Consider the following 23,626-nt stretch of genomic DNA (forward strand, 5'->3'; position numbering starts at 1 on the left):
TGCTAAACTATGAAACTGACTGGGGCACATGGAGACAACAGGAAATGTAGCAGTCTATTCCAATGACAGCGGCTTCATAACGATAAGATTCTGGATGATGATAAGGCGCGATAATGATAAGATTCGTGAATCTAACCACTCGAGGTGAATGATTTAAACAAAACAAAAAAGAACAAGTTGCGCTCACAAGACACAACTGATAACAAGAAAACTTGACCGGCACAAACAAAAAGGCTTTTTTTTCAAAGCCCCAGAAAAAGCGAAATTGCTTGAATATCGGTACACGTGGCATAAAAGAGGTCGCACCTACGTACGAAAGCGAGATAATGAACGTGCTATCCGTATCACGGCACGAACAAATTTGGATAAAATAATATAAGGCAAAAATGAATGACAGCCAGATGTATTCCTCGTTTAAGAAGTGGTGGGTTGATAAATGTTGTTTTGCTTTGTTGCACGCTAACGTTCGTAGCCTTAACGAAGCATTGGAACGAAATAAACCGTTTGACAAGTTGAATGTGATCGTATTTTCAGGAACTAATATCAAAAGTGAAGAGGAATAAATTGTATGTTCTAGACAATTTTGAGGTATTTTCTCGCAATAAAGACGGCCGGAGGGGAGGTGGCATTATGGTTATAATTAATCAAAAACTGAAAGTAACTAAAAATAAAAAAAGATTATCTTCTCCTCAACCGAGCCTCTCCACATGCAAATTGCAAGCAACGGAAAACTAACTTCCGTACTGGGCGTTTACGAAGCCCCTAAGCGAAATGTGGATGCATTTATCGTTGATATTAAAAAGAAATGGTTAAACGGAAACCAAGATCATGATATAATTGTTGCTGGAGACGTAAACATAGATTAATTATAGTTTGAATCCGTTGGCAAATCGATACGTAAATAGCATGGCACTATACGGCTCGGAGACTTTAGAGAGTTTTAGTAGACCGTTTTTCTGTCCCGATAACGATACGATGCATGCCCAAGGCCGCCGGAAGGGAGAGGAGGTATCGTTATCGGGGCGAAAAAACGATCTGCTAAAACTCTCTATTGATACAAGATTTCACACGGGAAGAAATATCCGGGGGGAAATTGACGCAATCGTTTATAGATCACATACATCCCTAGTAAAAAATCTTATATGTATAAGAAATTCCTGTGTCCAATAAACGCATATGATCAAATAATATCATATAAAAACATTTAAGATCCCTATAAGAACATATCAGAACAGTATAAGATTAAATGATCAGAATTTTTTTTTAGTTTGTTATATCTTAAATAATATTATATGTTTCTTATATTTTTTCTGTTATGTTCTTTTAATGTTCTTGTGTGATCTTATTTGATCTTATTTGAAAAGAAAAAAGAAATTTCTTATACATATAAAATTTTTTACTAGGGATATACGGACCAAGGGAGGGAAACCTTAGAGTCAAGTTATTGCAGTAAAAGAAGCCGACCATTTTTTTGTAGCAACAACTATTGCACAATCTTTACGGCTAAAAAAAATAATACAGCGAAGGCCACTTTATCGATAACAAAAAAGTCTATAATTATATTCAGGAAGTGATCTGGAGTGAAATAGCTAGAGAACAAAATCCAGAAAAAGTTTATTATAATATAATTTACTCCTTCAAAAACATATATGAGAAATCAACTAATAAAAGCAACACAAAATACGTAACCAACAAATATATGGATAAGGAGATTGATGATTTAATAAAAGAATTAAAAAAACATGGGCATGGCAGCTCTTAAAGCGCTTTCCTAGTAACAGGAAATATGAAAACAACCATCGGGAAATTAGCAACAAAGTGACATATTTGAAAAGCGTAAAAATAAATTATTATTGGACCAATGTTTACGAAACTAAAGATACAGCACACTGTTAGTTATTACTAATTAGTAAATTAGTTTTAGGACAAAAATCGATTGAAGAAACAATAAAAATTAATTTTTGCCTTAATTATGACATTGAAAAGCTCGCTAATTATTTTAATACAGAATATGTAGAGTGAATTGAAACTTTTTGTAGTGGACCAACAGAACGACAACGTAATCAAATAAAATTCTGTGATTCATTATTTCTTTCATATATATGACTTAAAACGAGAAATAATGAAAACAAATATTAGAATTAGTAAAGCAGTGGAGTTCGATCAAATAAGGTCGAGGGATATTATATATCACATTCACGTGTTAAACCAGTACTGATCCAGCTGTACAATTGTATATTAGGGTGTCATTCCTAGAAAAGTTAAGACAGCTGTTGTAAAACCAATATACAAAAACGTGAGAAAATCAAACTGCTTAATTAAATACCAGTGTGTGTACTCTCGGTGTTGAATTATATAATGGGAAAATATATTAATAAGATATGTCGAAGCTTTATCACGAAGCATACCATAGTAATTAATAAACAGTAGTGGTTTAGGGAACATATAGGAACGTGTGATTTATTAATAGAGGACATTTTTGATTATCTGTACAAAAACATGGACAGCGGGAAGTACATAGTAGCCTTGTTCTCTACAAGGGCTTTTGAAACGATAAATTATTCTGTATTATTGGATAGATTACATAGAACACAGATTCGGTGAGGGCATATCATTTGTTTCAAAATGATCTTATTGATAGATATCAAGTGGCCCGACTAGGTTCCAAATATAGCAGACAAATTAAAGTCAACCATGGAGTATCACAGGGAACAGTACTCGGCCCATTAACACATTAATTTACTATATGTGAACAAGAAAACCCAGGTCAAACTAACAAGTAAACTTTTTCAGTTTGCTGATGAAACGGTAATTGTCTACGCCCGCGAGAAATATGAAAACGTCATAAGGGAGGTTCAGGTAGATATTTTAAATGTTCTTCAATGGTATAATAAAAAAAATCAAATAATCGTAAATTTTCCCAAAACCCAAGTAATGTGCTTCCGAGACCCAAGGAAAAAAATACTAATTCATATACCAATAAAAATGCACGGGAATAACTGTAACAATTGTTCTTGCCCGGCACTAGAGTACGTCGACAATGTAAAATACCTTGGAATGTACAAAGATCATCATTTTAAATGGAAAGTTCATGTAGAACAGGTAACCAAGAAATTGAGAATACTGACGGCACATATGTTTCATATTCAAGATATAGTTCCCCGTTCCGTACTTCGAATGATATACATTCCCTTAGCAAAATCGGTATTACAATAAAATAACTGCTTGCAGGCACTGTGCCAAATATCTGCAAATAAAAATCGAAATTATTTAAAAGGAGATATTTAAAAGGTGAGACATAATAGCGAAGAAAATTATTTTAATAAGCAGATGCAAAAAATATTTAGGAGTGTTGTGCTTTAGTGATCAATTGAAGTATGAGATAATAACAACACATTATTTGAACAGTAAATGTAAAATAGAAACACCCAAGTAAAGAACATCACGTCCAAGCAGAATATTTGTAGAACCGTTGATAAAGATGTATGGAGAGGCAACAAGAAAATACTACGTACCTAAACTTCATAACGAACTGCCTAAAAATAAAGCTCAATGTAAAAATCCACACACAAAAAACTAACTAACTTAATAATGGATGAATGAGGAGAAAGAAAAAAGGTAATCAAAAGGCAACTAATTATAAAGAAAATCAGAATCAACGAAGCGGACCACCCCTCCGACCTTGTCTATTGTTATACATATGTTGTTTATTGTGATTTGTTCCTCCCCCTAGTGAAAAAAGTCATTTGTATGAGAAATTTATTGTGTCCAATAAACATATATGAATTATACAAGATATATAAGAACATAAAAGAACCATATGAGAACTATATAAGAACCATATAAGAATTACATAAGATATATAAGAACCATATAAGAATTTCATAAGATATATAAGAACCATATAAGAAACTTATTAGAAACTTTATATGGTGCTTGTATGGTCGTATATATCTCATATAGTTCTCATATTGTTCTTATATAGTTCTTATATGGTTTTCATATGGTTCTTATATGTTCTTATATATCTTGAATGATTCACTACTGTTTATTGGACACAGAAATTTCTCATACAAATGAGAATTCACAATCCGAGGCCTCGGATTGTAAATGACCGTTGAAATTACCCTTAATATTATAGAATTTTTTGTTTGATTTTGGATTAAACTCATAAAACAGAGTTGAACATGGATACTATTACAATAAAGCTATTGAACATGCCAGAAGAAACAAATTACATTTTGCCATGAATTCGTGTTTACCTGAGTATGTATACCTGCAGCGCCCCACGCACAAGCCTTATTGGCTTGTCCGTGCACATATATTGAGATGTTAAAAACTGAAAATAAAACATTATGTATGTATGTATGTACGTACGCATGTATGTATGCATGTGTTATACAAAAGTCATGCAAAATTCAGTACGCAGACACTGTCTGAGGCGGGCTGCTTCTGCCAGGCGGCGCAAGCTACCTCCTGCCATTAAGAGTCATCCATCCATCCATCCTCCCTTGTACGAGTGACCTGCGTACAAAAAACCGTCTGCCGACGGGTTCGACGCACACAAACGTATGAGGCAGACATGCTTGGTAGATGTTTGAGGCGTGTTTGCGAATAATTCTGCAGTTATCACGCGCCTTCATATCTAACAGCGTGTGTTTAACGTCACCACGGGACTCCCCGCACGGTGTTTGGAATCTCCCTGGCCGGAACGCAGCAGGGCCAGCCCGCATCCTGTAAACGCTAACGTCCTAACATAGGACCACCGCACCGGCCGACCGCGTGTGAACATTTAGCGGATGTTCACAGGCCGCTATTCCCTCAGCGTGCGTGTTTCACGGCACTTTTGTAAAGGACGCGAGAAGCAAAACAGATAGGCTTGCGCACAACGCGCAAATTCCTCGAAAAATACGCGAGTAAAAACTTAAGCTGATGAACGGTATAGGCTGAAGAAAAAAAAGAATTGCACGTCAAAAATTTCATATATACAGAAAAATCGAAGCCCAGTATTGCAATAAATGGGCAACTTTTGTTTCTGTATATATTAACCGTCATGATGAGAACTGAGGGAAATCTTTCAATTGTCCCACCTCCAGTGCGAGCTCTTCGATCGCCCGTGGGGAAAACACTGAACTGGCCGGAAGACGTCCTTTCCCGATTTCTGCTCGTCGGCTTGTTGCTTCCGTGATTGCATGTTGTCAGAAATCGGCGCACGACGACCGAAGTAAAGCGATGGAAATTGCATTGGTCGTGCCCACAGCAACGAAAACGGCAGCAACGACATGATCGCAGGGAAAACCGTCACTCATAATGGCCTAGTGAATTAAGTGCGCCTTACATTGCCTCTGATGTCGCGCAGGGTGTCCCGGTGACTGTCGCTACCATCATATCAGGGTGTTGCCTATAGGTCGTTCTGAACGTAGCATGCGTAATCGCATGAGCCAGACATTGTGCGCTTAGCAACGTTTTTTTCGGCGCTGTAGTACGACGCTAGTTTTACTGTCGAGACCCCCAGTTATAACAAAGTCAACGACTATCGGAAATCACTTCGATATATCCGCTATTTCGTTATAACCGACTTCGTATAACCGACTTCGTTATAACCGGTCTAGAGAGTAGTTCTTCCATCACTTCCCCAAACAAGGCAAAGCCCCCGAAAACTGGCTTACACCAGAACACCCGCCACCGCCGAAGGATTTGACCAAATAAAGATCAGGGCAAACCATTTTGATGCTATAATGCTCGCATGCATCCCACAGCGGCTGCATGCAGCGAGCTTGCTTGCATGCACCCAAGCGTTGTGCGCTGAACTGACACATGGCACGGCATGGACTGTTTAAAGTCGCCATAGTTGTCGAGAGGGGCGACCCCTATAGGTCGCTGGAGTTGCGATGGGTCTTAGATGAGACACAAGATAGCCACGTGCTCTGGAAGCGTTGCGGGGCTGCACTGAGCACCATAGAAGCTTCGCTTGCCTTCACAATGTAGCAGGCTAGAGTGTCTGCACCGCAAAGAAAGCATCCCGAAAAAAAAATGTTCTCCCGCCTTTAGCTTTTGTAACCCAAGAGGGCCTCTCGACTTCTTGGCCTTCGAGAGTTTATAAGCGATCTTGTCCAGGTCCACTGGATGTTGTTGACGCATCGTATACCCGCGGGCGTTTCCTCAACGAAGGGTTCAAGACTTTTATTCCTTCCGGCGATTAAGTGGTCCCGCCGGATCTCCAAAAGCGTTCCGCTCATACCCCGGAAAGCGAAGCATCTGTCTTCGAGCCCCTTCTTCCAAGCCATAGCGGTCCCTCAGAAGAAGCGACATAGGCATCTATCGGAAGCTGCATGCGCTGGTTGCAATTTGACGGTCTCCTTGACAGACGTCGCTAAGGAAACGCGAGAAAGGCGTCCTCACAGAAGCCCCTTTGTCCCTGACCAGGCTTAACGACACGGACCGTTTTTTGTTTGTTTCTTTTTTGTGAGGAGGGGGCGCACACTCCAATAGACCCTTTCCGAAATTCAGTGCCATCTGGTGGCTGAAATGGCGGTTTAACTTCTGCCATACGAATGGCGGAAATGAACCCGTAGCCTGCAGTATTTTATCGGGCACCGTCACTTTTGCATGTCAACGGCAGACGAGAATAAACTTTTCGCTATACAGGTTTTTCTGGATCATCTCTTCCAGTGTCAATTCCCACAACGATGCAATCAGAATGAAGCGCCAACCCAGACAGAAGGGGTTTCGAAGTCGATTTTGTGCCACTAACAGGTTCCCTGGGCTCGAATTAGAGAAATGAACACTTACGCAGCGCTTCCATTCAATTCCGGTTTCGCAACGTGCTAACGTGTAGAATGTATAGGCCTCGAATCCTCAGCTTAGGAGTATCTTCAACATGTTCCTTCATCAGTAAATAGAAAGCCGCCATTGGTATGGCACATATGCCATTTTTTAGATGATGATGATAGTGATCAAAGTGGTCAGACTGAATTTCGGAAAGGGTCTATTGGCTCGCTCGGTCGTTTACTTCCAGCGTGCGTGAAGCGTGCTGGAAGCCCATGCGCTATGCTTTGTTCACCCTACGAAGAACGACATCCAAAGCTTACAATTCGTGAGGCGCATCAGCAATGCGCAATACTAGAGTCACATCATCGCTCCCCAGTCGATGAGATTGCGACATACACCGCAAGTAAGAGGCGTGGCCAAAACAAATGTTCACAAAACCTTGATGTATATAATTATTTTTTCTCTTTTTTTTTTTTTGCTTTTGCTTTTGCTCATGGGGTTTTGCCACTTTCTCTCTCTCTCTCTCTGTTTTATTTATGGACTCTTCTTTTTTCTCCTACGAGGGCCAGAGCCGTATATAGACCTTTTCTGTGTACATTGTCCCCAGGCACTTGATAGGCATATCCGGTATGGGCAACGAAAAAATATCAAAACGTTTCAACCTGCAAATAGGGAAAAAAGTAAAGGGGACGCAAAACGAGCAAGTGGGACGGTTACGCTTATATCCTAAATGCCTTCTATTGGCGTGGCAAAGGCAAAACAATGTTGGCGCCCATGCTGGAAGTGACGTCAATTCAAGATGGCGGCGAAGAGCGGGCAGAGCCAGGGTACAGGGCGTGCACTAGACGCAGAGAGGGGGCTTGACATGCCCTCCTGGCCACTGCCAACCAGAAGTCGGAAAGAATCCCCAACCGGTGGTAGCGAGAAACAGTTTACTACGCGCGTACGAGTTAAATGTAGTACCTCTCCATGTCTGGAAATATGCTCCTCGTGATTTTTCGATTATTATCATGCAAAAACATGTATAATAATCGAATGTGCTGCTCGAACTCTGTTTTGCTCGGACGGAGTATGACCGCTCGGACGGCGGATTCCCGGCCCTCGGCTGGCTGGCCACATTCGTATTTGTGGAGACGCCCTGGAGCACGTCCAGCCCGCTTTCGACCAATGGCGCCTCCTCATTTGCCCCCTACATACTTCCCAAAGTATGGCTTTGGAAACTCTTTCTGGCGAGGGCGGTTTTTGGCTATTTTATCGCTACAATTTATTTTTATTTTCATCTCTGCTGACGCACTTCCGCTAAGCTTCCGCTAAGCTTTCTTTTTGTTTTGTTTTGTTTTTGTCGGCCGTGCGACTAGAACCCGCTTCAACCACGAAAAGCAATATTAGGACTTTACGTCCCAAAGCACAAAGAGTCCTTGGGGAAGGAACCACCCAGGTTTCGAACCCTACCCTTTGAGCTCCGGAATAAAACCACGATGTCCAAAACGGCTCCTTCTAGAAAGAATAAACGAAAAAAAAAAAAAGAAGAAACGAAGGAGTAAGGTGGTCACCTGGTCCCTTTCGCCATTCTTGTTGTCACGTGACACTGGCTCCACCCAGGTTTAGGCCATCCTGTCTCCTTCGGGAGGCAAGAGGGCTTAGCGGTGCGCGCGAGGAAGGGGTGGGGGCTTAAGAGAGACCTCGTGAATATTTGATCGAAGTGGCGGCGACGCCATTCGGATGGTGAACGCGGTCAACGCAGGCCTCGGGCAGCGCAGGATGGGAATCGGTGGTTTTCTCGTGCTGTCGCTTCTGGCGTTGGGCCCGCCGGGTTCTCTGGGGAACCCAACCAGGGAAATGCAGCTGCTGTCGGCGATGGAAAAAGTCCTGGACGCGCTCGGATCAAGGATCGACGAGATGTACACGGACTCTGCTTTCGGACTTCGGTTTGCGGATGGTGAGAAGTTTGACGGTTCTGCCTACTCGAGTGGGCTCCACTGCGGTGCAACCTGTTCGAGAGTAGTAGTGGTCACACATTTGATAATATTAGATAAACATATGGTTAATTTTATTATCTTACAATATACTAGTACTGAAAGTAATTGCACCGCCAGTCTTCCCAATGTGCTCCGAGTGTGTCTCAAATTTACTGATTTAGTTCTTTCCGATGTCACTCAACCATTTTCTAATTGGAATCGTGCGTTTATTTCTACAAACCAAAAACTTAATCGACGAATTTTAGCTAATTCGTTGGACGTACCGCGACGATTATCTCCCTAAACAGGTCCCCTGGGTCGTACTAAGGGGTGTCCAAACAGGACACTACAAAACGCACGACTTCGACAAATCGTGAAAATTGAAGCGGGCGCGTCCGCTTCAATTTTCACGATTTGTCGGAGTCCTGCGTTTTGTTGTGTCCTGTTTGGACACCCGTTTAGTCACCTGCACAAACAGCATTAGCGCAACTTTCACGGCTTTTTTTTTCCCTTCTAACAATCTCTATAGCTGAAAAACACACATGTATGTGTATATTGTGTACACGATAGCACGACATCTACCACTAATTATAATTTATGTTTACGCGCATGTACAGCTGGTAACCCCCCCAAAAATTGCAGGATTTTTTTTTTTTTTTTTGCAAAAATAAATTACGTTTTGTACGCCGCCCAAATGCAGCGCTATAAAGGTCCGAACCAGTTGCCAAAGTTATCTTATTAAAAAGTTAAAAGTGATTTTGTGAAATCTTCAATGGGAAAATGGGCACATCGTGGGAAGAAACGAAGACGACGAATGAAAAAGGGACAAACACAAAACGTCTACATGAATTGAGACTTTTTTTTTTGTATATAGATAGCACGACTTCTCCCACTTCCCTGCTTTTACCCGTAATGTATCCGTAAATGCCAGTGAAGCAAATGATATGGAAAAGGTATATATTCCTATTCCTTTACAAGTCTCCGTTTTACCGTGGTCTAGAAAAAAAATTTGGACTTTTCAGTTGGTCATTTCCCCACGGACAGTGCGTGGAATCTATTTCGCGAATTCTTCGGTCTGCTACGCTCTAAGAAATGCCTGCGCGTCTACTTACCCGCTCAACGCTCAAAGAGCCAATAACTGCGATCTAGGAAATCAACTCAGCGAATGATGAGGCGGAACATCCGTTGAGACCTAAAAATATTGTGGTGGCTTAGCTCGGCTATGCCAGGATATACGTAGCGTGAGCTTATGCGCTCAAAATGAGAGGCGGTATCAAGCGGCTCCGGTGCAGCGACAGACTTGGCTACTGCGCAACGGAGGCGCACAGCTGGGCACGCGGCGGCGCCAGTGCGTCTGCTGCGGCTATGACGTCACTCTGGAATGCGCACGGGCGCGGCGGCGGCTCCGGTGCGCCAGCTGTGCGCCATATGACGTCACTGCTCCTCGCGCATGCGCAGCACGGAGCACGGCTCATTATGCGAGCCACGCGAAACCGCTCAACCTCGGCCAGTGTAGCTCAGGCTACAAAGTGGTCTGATTATATACGCAATGTAAAGCGTCATGCTTGCATTGCGTAATGCCACAGCGCAGACTTAATTTTGAGGTCTCAATGGATGTTCCGCCTCAATTTACGCTGAGCTGATTTCCTAGATCGCAATGATTCGCTCTTCGAGTGTTTTGCGGGTAAGTAGACGTGCAGGCATTTCTTGGAGTGTACCTGGATCGAAAGTATTCCAAGGCGGCCCGATAGATGGCGCCAGTGTATGCTATCTCACCTTAAAAAAGGATAGTTTTTTTAAGGGGGAATTGGAGGCCGCGTTTGTTTGCGCACCGCAACTCGGAGCACGCGCAAAAACAAAAACTCGTGCTGCAAAAAAAAAAAAAAAAGCTTTTGAATTTTGCAGATTTAATGATGTTCAATTCTCCACCACCCCTGCCCGTTTCGATCTGGATGAGCATCCTGCCGACGCGTGACCAATGGACATAAACCGTCACTAAAGGAGAAAAAAAAAAATATGCGCCTCGGACATTGTTGGCATACTGTCTTTCGTACAACGTGTTAGAAGCGTGACTTGAGATCTGCAGTATAGAAGGTCGGCCTCCAACGGCAGCTTTCGATAACACATCGGCGCACGCGCTGTCGAAGCACGACGAAAGGCAACAATAAGCGCGACGCGGAGGTTCTTCACCTGGTCTTTTTCTTTTTATGTTTCTTGAGGCAGACTAGCGTCTTTCAAAGAGCATGCATGCAATAAAATGCTAACTAAACCTAAACATAACCTGGACGGAAAGTAAAGTTCTTAGCTAAATTTTTTTTTTCTCGGCACAGGCACGAAAATGCTACGCTTTCAACTTTAGCACGTCGGAAATATTCTCTACAACTTTTTTGTTTGTTTTTAGTGAATGCGTGTTCGCCACTTGATGACCTCGTAGAGTGCTGAACAGTTTCGTTTTATTTCTTAAAATGCTTTCTACTGTTATTACGGCAAGTTGTAACTAAATGGATAATATGTCATGAGTAAGGCGGTGATAAAAAGTATCCAGGCGAATCGCTCGTCCCGAGTGGCAGCCTCTACGAACGCCTTGCAGCGGAGATAGAAAGCTGCTTCAGACACTGGCAACTTTCTACGACCGAATGATCCCTCTTACGACGCGAGAATACGCAGGCGCCATCTATGAGCTAGCCCCGGAATTGCATTAAGCGAGAGTGAAGGTTTTGCTGTATTTGCAAGGCCAACAGTTTCTTAGAAACAAAAAAATAAAAAATTATGCGCAAAAAAAACAACAAAAAAGCGGAAATTGCGAGTGCTTTACGATTAGTTGACAGATGGCGCCAGTGCGCCCACGCGTCGTACGAGATCGCAAGCGGTTGCGACGCACTCGGTCGTGCCACAAGTCCGTGAAGCAGCCCTGACGTCGTGTTCTAACGCATGACGATAGATCAACTGCATGTCCTCCTGGAGCACTTGGAAGCCGGAGGACCGCCCACGCCTCCCGTGGCACTGGACGCCATCCGGGCGGTGCAAGTCAAAGCGCATCGATACGCCCGTGCTGCCGCCGTCGTGGTGGACACGTCGTCCTCGACCCGTAAGACATTCCCCACGCCGTACAGTGTATATTTGTTTGTTTATTTCATTTTTGACACAATCGTCAGGGAGGTTGGGACAAAAGGCGAAAACGAATCACCTGACTAGGTCCCAACCCGAACATGACCTCCTGTGGTCTCAACTTCTGCGGAACGCAAGTATCGTCTGCTTCTTTTGCAGGGGTTCTGGTGACGTCAGAACAACGCCGAGCCCTGATTGGATCTTATTGAAGGATAGTGGGTGTAGACCTTTGCAGAAATCGCCTCCTGCGCGCTGCCATCTTTGTCTGCTGGGCTGTGGAACGCCTTCCCAGCATGCGCTGTTGATCTGCTGTGCGGTATATCGGACGCTGCGCATGCGTCCACAGCTCAGTGACTCAGCATTTTTTGCCCGCTCGCTTCGTTCGAGACTGCCGCTGGAAAGGTCTATAGAACTCAGAGCAAGCTGCCTTGAGGTCTACCCACTATCCCTCCATGAGAGCCAATTAGACCTTGGCGTCGTTATGACGTCAAAAGAAGCAGACGAATTTGCGCTCCGTATAGAGCATATGCTCCGCTTACAGAGCAGAGTATCGCAACGGTCTGGAATTTTCGTTACTTCAAGTATTGCGGGAGAGGCGAACGTCACTCTTGCAGGAGACGCGACGAGCGCGAAGACAGGAGTGCGCAGTCAGTGTTAAAGGCGTTACCGAAAAAGAAAGAAAAAAAAGCAACGAAATACCTTACTCGTTACTTGCAAGTAAAAAGAACGTGTTACCGATCCTTCCGTTACCTCAAAAATAGAGAGTTTTATAGTATATCGTTCCGATACCTCCGATACCCCCATAACGATACGATGCAGGCGCAAAGGTCGAGTATTGTTTTCGAGGATCGAGTATTGTTTTCGGAGTCGTCGGAACGATCGACTAAGACTCTAATAAAAGAAACGCATTATCGATAAAAAAAAAAAGTAGCGCACGTTACTTTGCGTTATTTTTAACTCGTAAATGAAAACATTTTACAGTTTTGACGTTACTTGCACGCACGAGCGCCATATATTTCGAGAAACATTATAGGTTCATGCAGAAAGCGGGAGGGTCTGCGTGGAGAAAAGAGAGACGAATATTGTACGTGGCATAAGTGCAAACATTCGTATAATCTCACGCCAAAAACAAACAAAAACAAGGAGTAACGTAACTACGTTACAAGTAAATACTCGTTCATACAGTTGCGTTTGACTGCGGCAAGACTGCTTGCGTCGGCCTGTTGCTATGGCGACGCTTACGACGAGTCAATGGGGAGGCGCTGTGCCGCACGACGCAACGCGGCTCACTCAACGCAGTCGACGCTTAAGGTGCAACCCCACCGTGCATGACGTTTTCATGCTTTTTTGACGGCTTATGACTTTCTTTCTATGTATCTTACATTTATAAAGTTAATGTCAAATGAAAGAGCTGTTTTTCAACACTACTTTAATGTCTCGATATTACGATTATTTTTAGTGGTTAGTTAATTATTTAGCTTTTAATAGACCACAGTCTCTAATATTGAAAAATTTATTTCTCAAGTTATAACGTCCTATATCCCACGATATTTTAAGTGAGCGTTCGGTTGGATGTCATAAAGTAAAAAAGTAAGCAACGAACTGTACAGATAACCTATATTTTAAAATAAAAAATAAAGTTTAAAATGGCATTTTTTTATGGCGCTGTAAAAACGGAATCACGTCAACGAATCGAAATAACGAGACATTAAATTATGAAGCATTCTTCGATATTACAATTTCCAGAACTTCCATATTGATATATTACACGTTAATAATGTTATAAGACCTGAAACTTTTCCCATTCAGTTACGGCAAATTGTAGTTTCTTATTATAAAATACAGATGGCGACACGTGTTCAAGAAGAGCTTGATGTGCATTTTCCGTCGTGTGCCGCTTGGAACGCCACGGGAAAGACAGAAAAAGCGCCAGATGTCAGGGTGTCAGATGCCTGGATGCTCGCAGTGAGCGAGCCAGAGATGTCAGAACAACAAGCGCCAGACTGCGGGTGCACCACAGCTCCTTTTCGCGCGTTCTACTGTGCGTCGGTTCACATGCCCGTCGCGATCCAAATGAAATGGGCGCCACGAAATGCATTCTGCCATTTCAGATTCCGCTACGTATGCGAAAACATTTTAATGTTTTTATCACTTGCAAAAATAAATTTCGCATTCAAACTATGCTTGTCGGAATAGTTCGACTATATTTTGTTTCAAAAACCACCTCGGTGGCTCTTTAAGTAGCAATGATATTAAAACGAAACACAAAACATTAAATCGTCTCGGTGTCTCTGAGCTAACGCGCTGGCCCATGAATCTATATTTGTCGGATTTAAATATCGGCCGAGGTACCCGCAATCCGACGGAGGCCAATCTGAGATTTCGGTTGCACGTCAAAAGATCTCCAGTTAGTCAAAATAAACCCGGATTTTTTTTTTTATTAGGGCGTGTTAAGTGATTTTTGTTGGTCTGGCTTGTGAGATACTTAGTTCAGAGCGCAGCAAACGCTAAGGGATGATGAAGCCACTGAAGCATCGCCAAGAGCGCAAGGTTAAGCTGTTCGTTCTCTTTCTGCTAAACCCACTAAATAAGCTATACGCTTCATACACATCTTGGTGCTTAAAATGATGGTTGTCAGTTATCTGAAACTTTATCTTAAATCACAGGAAACGCTTTTCCGTCCTCCAAAATGTTTAAACAGTCCGAGAAAAAGCAAAGCAATATTACGTGAGCTACCTGACACCGAATGCTGAGGAAGTCGCACTTTTGAATCATGACGATCAGCAGTTGCGTTTGATTTGTTACTAACCAACAAGATGGCGGCGCCCAAAACAATATCGGGAGGACAAGTGCCGATACTCTAAGCGTAGCTCATTTGGTTTACCTCACAGGCTAAACCTAAAGCCCCTCCATCCTGGGAAAAGTGGTGCCATTCATTGTTGTGGAAATGCCCGAGGCACGTGCCGCGCGCCACTTCTGGGAAATTCATGGCGTCTGAAATCTAGCTCAGTGCTGCGTTGTGCCGTCGTGATCTTCCCAAGAGCTGCACGTTGCACGTGCCTCGTGCATCGACGAAGCTTGCGCTACTTTTGAAACATGAAGGGGTTTTAGCTAAACCAAGTGCGGTGGGGGATCGTTGGCCGAGTGTATTGTGGCACCGCAAACCAGAGCATATGAAAAAATGCTCGAGCGCGAGCTCCCTTCAGAGCACGGAGCTCACGCTGCAGAACCTGTAGGGACTAACCGCCGAATTCAGAAACCTCACTCAAACTGAAGGGCCCCTGCACTTCCTCGAGGAAGGCTCAAGGGCCGGCGCTGGCCAATCGCGACGGCGGATCCGTCCTCGCGATTGGCCAGCGCCGGCCCTCACGCCTTCCTCGAGGAAGTGGAGGGGCCCTTCAGTTTGAGTGTAGTTTGAGTGAGATTTCTGAATTCGGCGGTAAATACCCTCGATGCCGTTTGCGCTGGTCTTTCATGTAACCTCAAACGTGCCAGTGCACGAGGCCCGTCTCTCGAGCGGCCCTTGGAGGCAAATGGCGGCGCAGCACTAAAATGACTGGCCCTTGAAAAAGAATGGCGGTGGAGCACCCACTCGTGGCACGTGTCTTGCGCGTTTCCACAACAATGGTTGGCGGTACTTGTAAAAAACGCTTTTAGCAAGGGGCTTTAGCAGGGACCCTTGGTTCAGTCGCCTATCTGCATCCTACCGTCGTGCGATCGTGTACCACATATACTGCGTAATGTACGTTAAAGACACCGAGCTAACAGTTGTACAGCACTTTTTATAATCTTCAACGGGTAACAATGCCGCCTTACAAAACTCCTGCTCTTTAAAAAACTAACGACTAATTCTGAATGCTCCGTTACATTGCACTTTAAAATGTGTTCGCGTGTTCGCGTTATTTTTTATTTTTTTTGTTTCTACATCTTTGATTATGCGGTTCTTACTTATGAAACAGACTATAGTTGTCGGACGTCTGGCAAATATTATATAACTAAGAAAATGGCACATGAACGCAAAAGACAAAACAGCAACAACAACAGCAACAAAAACATACACATAGGCGCACTTAATAAAAATAATTGAAATAATAGAATTGATAATAATTGTGTTTTCAAAGGTTTGAGCGCACCAAAAAAGCTATAAAAGCAAGCTCGATGCATTTGATGGTGCGCTTGTTCACTGGAAGTGTAGTTCAGGGCAGTATGCTCGCACTTTTATGTTCCGCTTCGCTCACACGATAGAATCAAATACTCTACTGGTAATGTATTTAGTGAAACAAAGCTACCTTCTGCATATGTGCAAGGCCCTCCGTTTTCGCGTGATTACACGGACGCTTGTTTATCATTATTGTTTTCGTTTCCCACTGCGATTCATTTCGTGTTTTTTTTTTGTACGCTGCATGCATTATATAGATACCAAGGTAACCCAAGAGCATGCTATTTTGCGGATTGTAAAAGAAAACCTATGCAACTTGACACGGGTGCCACAATCAATACAAAATATTTTATAAGCTTCACTTGTGACCGCTGGCCTGAGTAAACATTGTTGTTTGTCAAAGACAATTGCGATTGTATGAAATCACGTCGGAAAAACTCGTTCTAAGCACACGACCATTAGCATACAGTGAATACTCATAATCGGCGCCGAGATGATTGGTAGCTGTCAGCGAGTGGAGTTTTTCTATCAACACAGAGTTAGAATGTTTCCTTCTTTCTGTTGTAAGCAAACAGGAGAGAACTTGCACCAAATCTTAGGGTAATAAAGTACTGTAAACATTCAAACATTACTGCCTGAGCAGTATATGCGCGCAAACTTTAGCTTTTGATGCACGCTTAACTTTCGATACGCTCAACGCTAGTGTAAAATGTTGCGCTGTTTCAATCTTAATCAGCGTACCATGTGCGTGCTTACACTGCATTTTATGCAACGTCAAACCCTACCCGTTTGCATCTTTTTTTATTTATGCACACCACTACTTCCGCGCATAAATCACCAAATTAAGACTGGTACAGGATGTCACAAAACAATTACAGTTTTTTTTTTTTACCGCAAAAATTAGCTATGCATTGCCTAACGCTCATTCTCTGCCCAAAGGTAGCACCAGGTCACCAAAGTTTTATCCCGAAAGGACACCTTATTTAAAAGTTATAAGTGATTTTCTGAAAATTTCTATGGGAAAATAGAGCTCGTTTTTGCCCGTTTTCGGTTTTTGGTGCCCATAGAGCCCCATGTATTGGAAAACTACGTCGGCCGTTATTTTCCCATTGAACTTTTCAGAAAATCACTTATAACTTTTGAATAAGGTATCGGATCGGGCTAAAACTTTGACATCTGGTTGTGACCTCTAGCGCTACCGTTGGGCGGACAATGAGCGTTCGGCGATGCCTAGTTTAGCATTGCGGTAAAAAAAAAAAAAAAAAAAAAAAAAAAAAAAAAAAATCCTGTAATTTTTTTGTGACAGACTGTACATTGCTTAAACAATGTGCAAAAGCTATCCACAGACCCAGAATCTTTGCCTGGCCAGTCATGCATTTATCACTGGATTCGTATTAGAATTAATTATTATAATTTATTGCTGTAAGTGAAATTTTAACCTCGGCATTTTTTTTTTATTATTATGACTCCCGCACCAGTCCTGCTTTGGGTTTACCAAACTCAACATCTAAACCTGAGTGTCATTTTTTGTGTTTTCCAGCCTCGTGGTTTTGGTCAAACTAAACACCCAGCTACCTAAATGAGACACCTGAGCGCCCAAAAAATAGTTAATTTGTTTTGATATTTTAGGTAGTTGATTCCTCAAGCTAGAATTTTGAAAACCCATGTCTATCACGTCTATCACGTTTTCCTGGAAATCCACGAAGAGCCAAACACATGCACGACAAAAGGGCCGGCCCGTCTTGTTGCCGCCCGCAGAGCCGAGAAAGCAATACTCGGTCACGGACTTCTAGAAGATTCGCGTTCATTCTTGGACCAGACTTAACTTTCGCCCTGCTTTCTTGTTCTCGAAAGTGCCAGTTCATCCTCGCCCCGAGCACGTGACGCTCGAACTTTCTTTGCCGAACTTTCGAGATAGTGACCCACTGTAGATAAGCAGGTGCCCGCGACATTGTCGAGTCAGTCTCGTTCTCGCTCTCTGTTACGCTGCCGAATCGCCGTCTGGTTTCTGCTGCCGGCCTCGACGCTCTTTCTTTACTTTTTTTGTTTGGCACAAGTTCGCCGATAAAACCTTTATTTTTCAGTTCACTGTTCGTCCTCTCGTCACCTTCATATGTGACAATATAAATCTAATCAACATTGAAATATGTGTAATTGGCCTCTGAAACATCCAATAGCGGCGCACGGGCAATTTTATATTTTTCAACGCGTCGGTGGTTTTGTTATGCATGTGTCTCGCCATTTGGCTCAGGACGATTTTCGCGTTTTGTTCTGCCCACATTTGCTGGAGACGTGAGCTCGGAGCGTAGAGAACTCGACCCCTTGCACGAGAACTGGCGAAGCCGTGCGCGTTCCAAAGAAAGCTCGTGGAGAGAAGAACAAGCCAGGGTATAGGGATGTCAAATTCAGGACATAGAAATATACCCCGCTGTATCGAAGCGCCACCACGCACGATTTCTCGCATTGATGTTCAGGCCTGGAAGGCGATCCCACCGCCATCTATTGGTTCAGAATCACACTAACCAAGGGTGGGGTTGCACCTTAACTGCGTGTGAACGCGCCTTTACTAAAACAAATAAGTAACGTATAACGTACGTCATCCGTTACTGTTTTGCAACAGCAACGAGTACGTTACAAAGTAACGCGTAACAAGTAACGTCGTTACTCGTAACGCGTAACAGGCGGCGCTGGGCGCAGTTCATCGCGCAGCGCCGGCAGAACTGCGCAAGCGCAGTCGTGCGTCTCCCGGAATCCTCGGAAGCGCACGCGCGCGCGCTGCGTTGTCAGCCGTCGTATCGTCGGCTTGAACACGGCCGCTTCAAAACAGCGCTTAAGTTATAAAAAATAAATAAATAATAATAATAAAACGCAATTACACGCGTCTCAGTGACACACGTGATGTGCAGTTTCTTGCGCACCCTCTAATAATAATTTTTAAAAAAAGCTACTGTACTTTTCGGATTAGAGTTCGCAGCCAATGCGCTCGTATTGTCCACGGGGCACATTTTGGTTAAAACGAAGTTTCTCTTTTATGTGTGCTGTCCGCAACATCGCACGACGAGCGCAGTGGCAGCGGGAATTCTGCGCGAGGGCCTGTGGAGAGCCGTGAACCCGGGCCCGCCGGGAGCCGAAGCCCCATCTCCCGCGAACGGCACCCTGGACAGCCAGGGACTAAACGAGAGCGTTTCGGATCGGTGTCTGGGCCAGCTGTTCTCCGGAGAGGGATGCCGAGACGTGAGCGGCCCCTGCTGGAGGACCATGACCGGCGGGGGACAGCGGGGCTACGGTCTCACGCACCAGGTCCTCTTCGTCACCATAGGCATGGCGGTGAGGACAGGTACACAAAGTGTGCGGAACCGCGGCCACCAGTGCTACGTGCTCGTGCACTTCGTGTCGTATATGGCGCACTTCAGAACGCATGCATGATGACCAGGTTTCGACGGATCGTTGTCGAGCTCTTTCGCGTGCTAGGTTTCTTTTAGACCGCAGCTCTTAGGCGCCCTTTCCCGGCTTGAGCGGCGTCGGCGTCGCCGTTGGCGTCGCCGTCACCGCGAGTAACCCTCGTAACCCTCGTGAGGGTTACGAGGGTTAATCTCACGAGGGTTACCCTCACGAGGGCTACGAGGGTTATGAGAGTTACCCTCACGAGGGTCACGAGGGTTATGAGAGTTACCCTCAGGAGGGTCACGAGAGTTACCCTCACGAGGGTCACGAGGGTTATGACAGTTACCCTCATGAGGGTCACGAGAGTTGCCCTCACAAGGGGTACTAGGGTTACCCTCACGCAGGTCACGATAATTACCCAGGTCACGTGACCCCTTCAGGGGTCACGTGACCTGGGGATAACCCCCCCCCCCCCGAGGTCACGTGACCCCCCGTTGACGTCATCGCCACTGATGACGTCACCGGCATCCGGATTGTCATCAGCATCATCACTGATGACGTCATCAGCAACGTCACTGATGACGTCACCGGCATCCGCATCGTCATCATCACTGATGACGTCATCCGTGACGTCACTGATGACGTCACCGGAATCCGCATCATCATCATCATCATCACTGATGACGCCATCAGTGACGTCACTGATGACGTCATCGGTATCAGCATCGTGATCGTCACTGATGACGTCATCAGTGACGTCATCGGCATCGTCACGGGACCCCCAGGTCACGTGACCCCCCGACGTCATGTGACACCCCAAGGTCACGTTATTCCCACAAGGCCACGTGACCCCCCCCCCCCCGCCCCCTAAGGTCACTTGACCCACCCCCCCAGTACCCTTCTTTCCTCCTCCTCAAGAGCTGCGCTCTAATTCGGCGTTACAGGGAGTTGTAAACGGCTTTCATTTTTTTTAATTAGAAAGCATTAACTGTTTAATGCGAAAGCATTAGCTGTTTCATGGAGCGAACTGGCGTTATCAGATCTTAAAGCCGCGCCGAACGGCACTGTCCCATTGGAGCCAAGTCTGTCGTCCGTAGCAGCACTCTGGTGTATAGGCTCCCTTGGCTGGCGCGCGTCATATATAGCTTCAAGGAACGAGGCCCCCATTGGCTGCCTGCGCGGCGTAGTTCCAAAGACCTCCACGAAAGAAAGACGCCTCTGACAGTACCTAAAGACTGTCTCTTGTCAGATGAGAATGCCAGGAAAGATTGTCCGATTGCTTTGCTGGCAATGGCAGCTGAACTGCAGCGTCAAGATGGAGTCCCTGGCCGGCCAGTTCCGGCAACCCGGACCTCGGATCCTGCTGGAGTCGCTTTGCCGCCGAGTGGTCCAGGAAGCGGAAACGGTGGCTGAGGCGGGATTCCCTGCCCGCCTTCGGGACCTGTTCCTCGAGCAAGGTTCGATACGTTGCCAGTAGAACTGAACACACGAGGTTGTCTTCGTCCTGCGAGGGCATATATGGTTCGTTGGTGGCACGACATGCCAAACGCGTAATGCTGGACTAAACCGAAAGTATTTTTGAACGGTATATAATGAATATTTATCGAACCCATGTTTTTCCGTTTTGCAATTCCTAGGCTAAATATGCGTAATAAATGCTCGTAGTCCCGAGATATGGCTTGTAGCTTGGTAGCGTACATATTAAAGGGGCCCTGCAATCATATTTAAGCGTCTACCTTTTTTGCGGTTTCCACGTCTCTTGGGGTTGGGGGAAGCCAGCGGGCACGGAGAGAGTAACTAAATATCAGCGCGTCATATTTTAACCGGACGACGCGGAAACCTACTCCACCGACGAGGGCGACCCGCGGTACCGAAAGCGCGCAAAATGTGACGTCTTTGGTCCTGGGCTTGCCACTGGTCAAAGCCGCTAAGATCTTTTTTTAGTCGAGATACAAAATATAAGTGTCGCGAACCGTTTCAATTATGTATGAAAGTAGTTTTTGTTCACTATTTTAGATCAGAAAAGAAACAAATGCAGTTTAGAAAGTACGGAAACGATAAATGACCCGTCGACATACCCGCCACCAAGCGGCGGAAAAAAACGGCGCATACTAGAAAAGGCTAGTGGGATGAGGCTACGACAAACGAGGAGCGTAGAAAGGTCCCGGATGTACGCGGCGGCGCTGTGGTCGTATACCGGCTCAAGAATCCGACCGGTTCCGAGCGTTCCGAAGGCTTTCGGCGCGGGCCCTGCTGGCGATTTGGCCATTTGGCGGTGCGTCAGCGCGAAGTGGCTCCCGTTCTGAACTGATCTTTACCCCCTGTTTGCTGTCGTTTGTGGCCAATGAAATGTTATGCCGAATTAGTGTTTAGTCGCGCTGCAAATGCAATACGAGCTGCCCTGGCCGCCCGCTTCATACAGCCTATCCAACACGTGCTTTAGTGGCGCCCTCTCGAGCCGTCGACACGGAGTGCGGCAGCCGTGTGCGCTCGATGAGCTCACTGCTCCTCCTCTAGTTCAAGGCCGCTCAAAACAGGACCTACGACGTCATCAGGGAGGTTATTTTTTGCTTGTTTTTGTAATTCTAATTTGCCTATAACTTTTAAAATAAAGCGAAATTTGAGAAAAGAAAAGTTGGATTAAGTTACTACGTTCAGTACGGTCAGGTTCAGTGCAAATTAAAAACCAGTCAAAAAGTCATTGCAGGGCCCCTTTAATATATTTTTGTTTCGTTACGGCATCCCATCGATTTCTAATGTATGGCTTCCAAATCGTGCAGAAAATAGGGGTGATGTCTCAAGAACTTTTGAAAAAAAATATAATATGATGGGAAGTTTTTCACTAGGACGAAACTAAAAACCACATTGCGTCACATTTTTATTTTTTTATTTTTAAAAGATTAAACAGAGATTTTGGAATTTGGACGATCATCACAACGTCACGTATGGGGGGCTTCTTCGGGGTCAAATACCTTCCGCGCAACAAAGAGGCTTTTAACGTGGCTTTTTAAACAACTATGGAAGCGCAAGAGGATATAAAAAAATTGTTGCATTTATTTATTTTTCTTAACATTAAAAACCAGGCCCCTTGGGTGATTATTTACCAGGTTTTAATGATGATAACTTTTGTAACATCAAATTTTATGACCTAAACTATATGTAAAAATAACACTTCAACAGATACCTATTCAACAAGTCCGATATCGTTATAATCACATAAAGTTATCTTTGTAAAAAACGCCTTTGAATACAAAAAAAAAACCTTTAAAAGTGTGAATTTTAACAAATTTTCTTAAAAGTGGCAATTTAAAATTTGTTTTTTGTTTTGATGCGAAGCCCTTGGCATGGTTTAAAAGTTCCACTAAAATCAGACGTAATAAATGGTTTGGACATATAAATCCGCACATTTCAAAAAACGAAATATTTCAAGTTCTATTTTAAGATGCTAAGCTTGGTCGTCGTTATTGCATGCCTCTTAATTAATTAGTTCTTGGCACGTTGTCAGAGTATTTGTTGGCTTCGATTTTACAAAAAAAAATTAGATAATATTGTAAGGCTGATGCGCAGATGCGATGCTATACACCAACTCATGTTTACAAACAAACCGGAGCGCCCGGAACGCCTCTAGCGGACGCCACCGGCGCCGCGCATGCGCGATGGGGGTGTGGGCAAGGCGCTCGCCGTCGCCCATAAACAAACCATTGAAATGCGATGTTATCGGCGTCTGTGTGAGTCCCCCTGCCCTTTTTCGCGTTCGAATTGTTGGTTCTACGTCTTCCTGGCGATGTCTGACTATCTTGAGCGGCGTCAGCGAAATTAACAAGGCTCGTTACACCGCAAAACTTCGCGTCAATAATGTGACATGCGGCGATTCATTCCGCGTGGACGCCGCAGAATGTACGCTAAAGCCTGATTCGCATGATGAGATTTCGCTCGGAATTTTCAGTCGCAACGTCGCTCGGGCTGCAAAAGCGTGAACCGAAGCTGAGATGGTCGACGTCGATACTGAAAATCTAAAGCAGAATCGGACTATGCGAATCAGGCCTAGCAAGTCGGTGATCTTCACTGGTAACAATGATCAACATCTCCTTGTATCTACTGTTTACATCGACCCTGCTCACCAACCTTCAAATTTAGGTCTTTTGAGGCGTGCATTACTTCTTGTCGCAAGTACCGGGCCAAGATTCTGTCTACGGGCCGGCGTCGTCTGAGAGAGCAGACGACAAGCAGACACGTCTGAAAGAGC

At 44.5% G+C, this 23,626-nt stretch overlaps 1 protein-coding gene across 2 annotated transcripts in view; it reads left to right on the forward strand.

Moving 5' to 3' along the window:
• The window catches only part of LOC8039546 (UPF0764 protein C16orf89 homolog), an 81,342-nt gene that overhangs the window by 52,478 nt on the left and 5,238 nt on the right, over positions 1 to 23,626 (forward strand). Inside the window, exons 2-5 of one of the 2 annotated variants that reach the window (XM_040209009.3) lie at positions 8,516 to 8,710; positions 11,671 to 11,817; positions 19,064 to 19,323; positions 20,678 to 20,837. In XM_040209009.3, coding sequence (XP_040064943.1) covers positions 8,533 to 8,710; positions 11,671 to 11,817; positions 19,064 to 19,323; positions 20,678 to 20,837 — 745 coding nt within the window. In that variant the 5' untranslated portion in view covers positions 8,516 to 8,532. The remainder of the gene's footprint in view (positions 1 to 8,515; positions 8,711 to 11,670; positions 11,818 to 19,063; positions 19,324 to 20,677; positions 20,838 to 23,626) is intronic. The other variant, XM_040500495.2, reaches the window with a different exon arrangement.

Source organism: Ixodes scapularis, unplaced genomic scaffold (genome assembly GCF_016920785.2).
Source record: "Ixodes scapularis isolate PalLabHiFi unplaced genomic scaffold, ASM1692078v2 PGA_scaffold11__112_contigs__length_91849675, whole genome shotgun sequence".
Lineage (NCBI taxonomy): Eukaryota > Metazoa > Arthropoda > Arachnida > Ixodida > Ixodidae > Ixodes > Ixodes scapularis.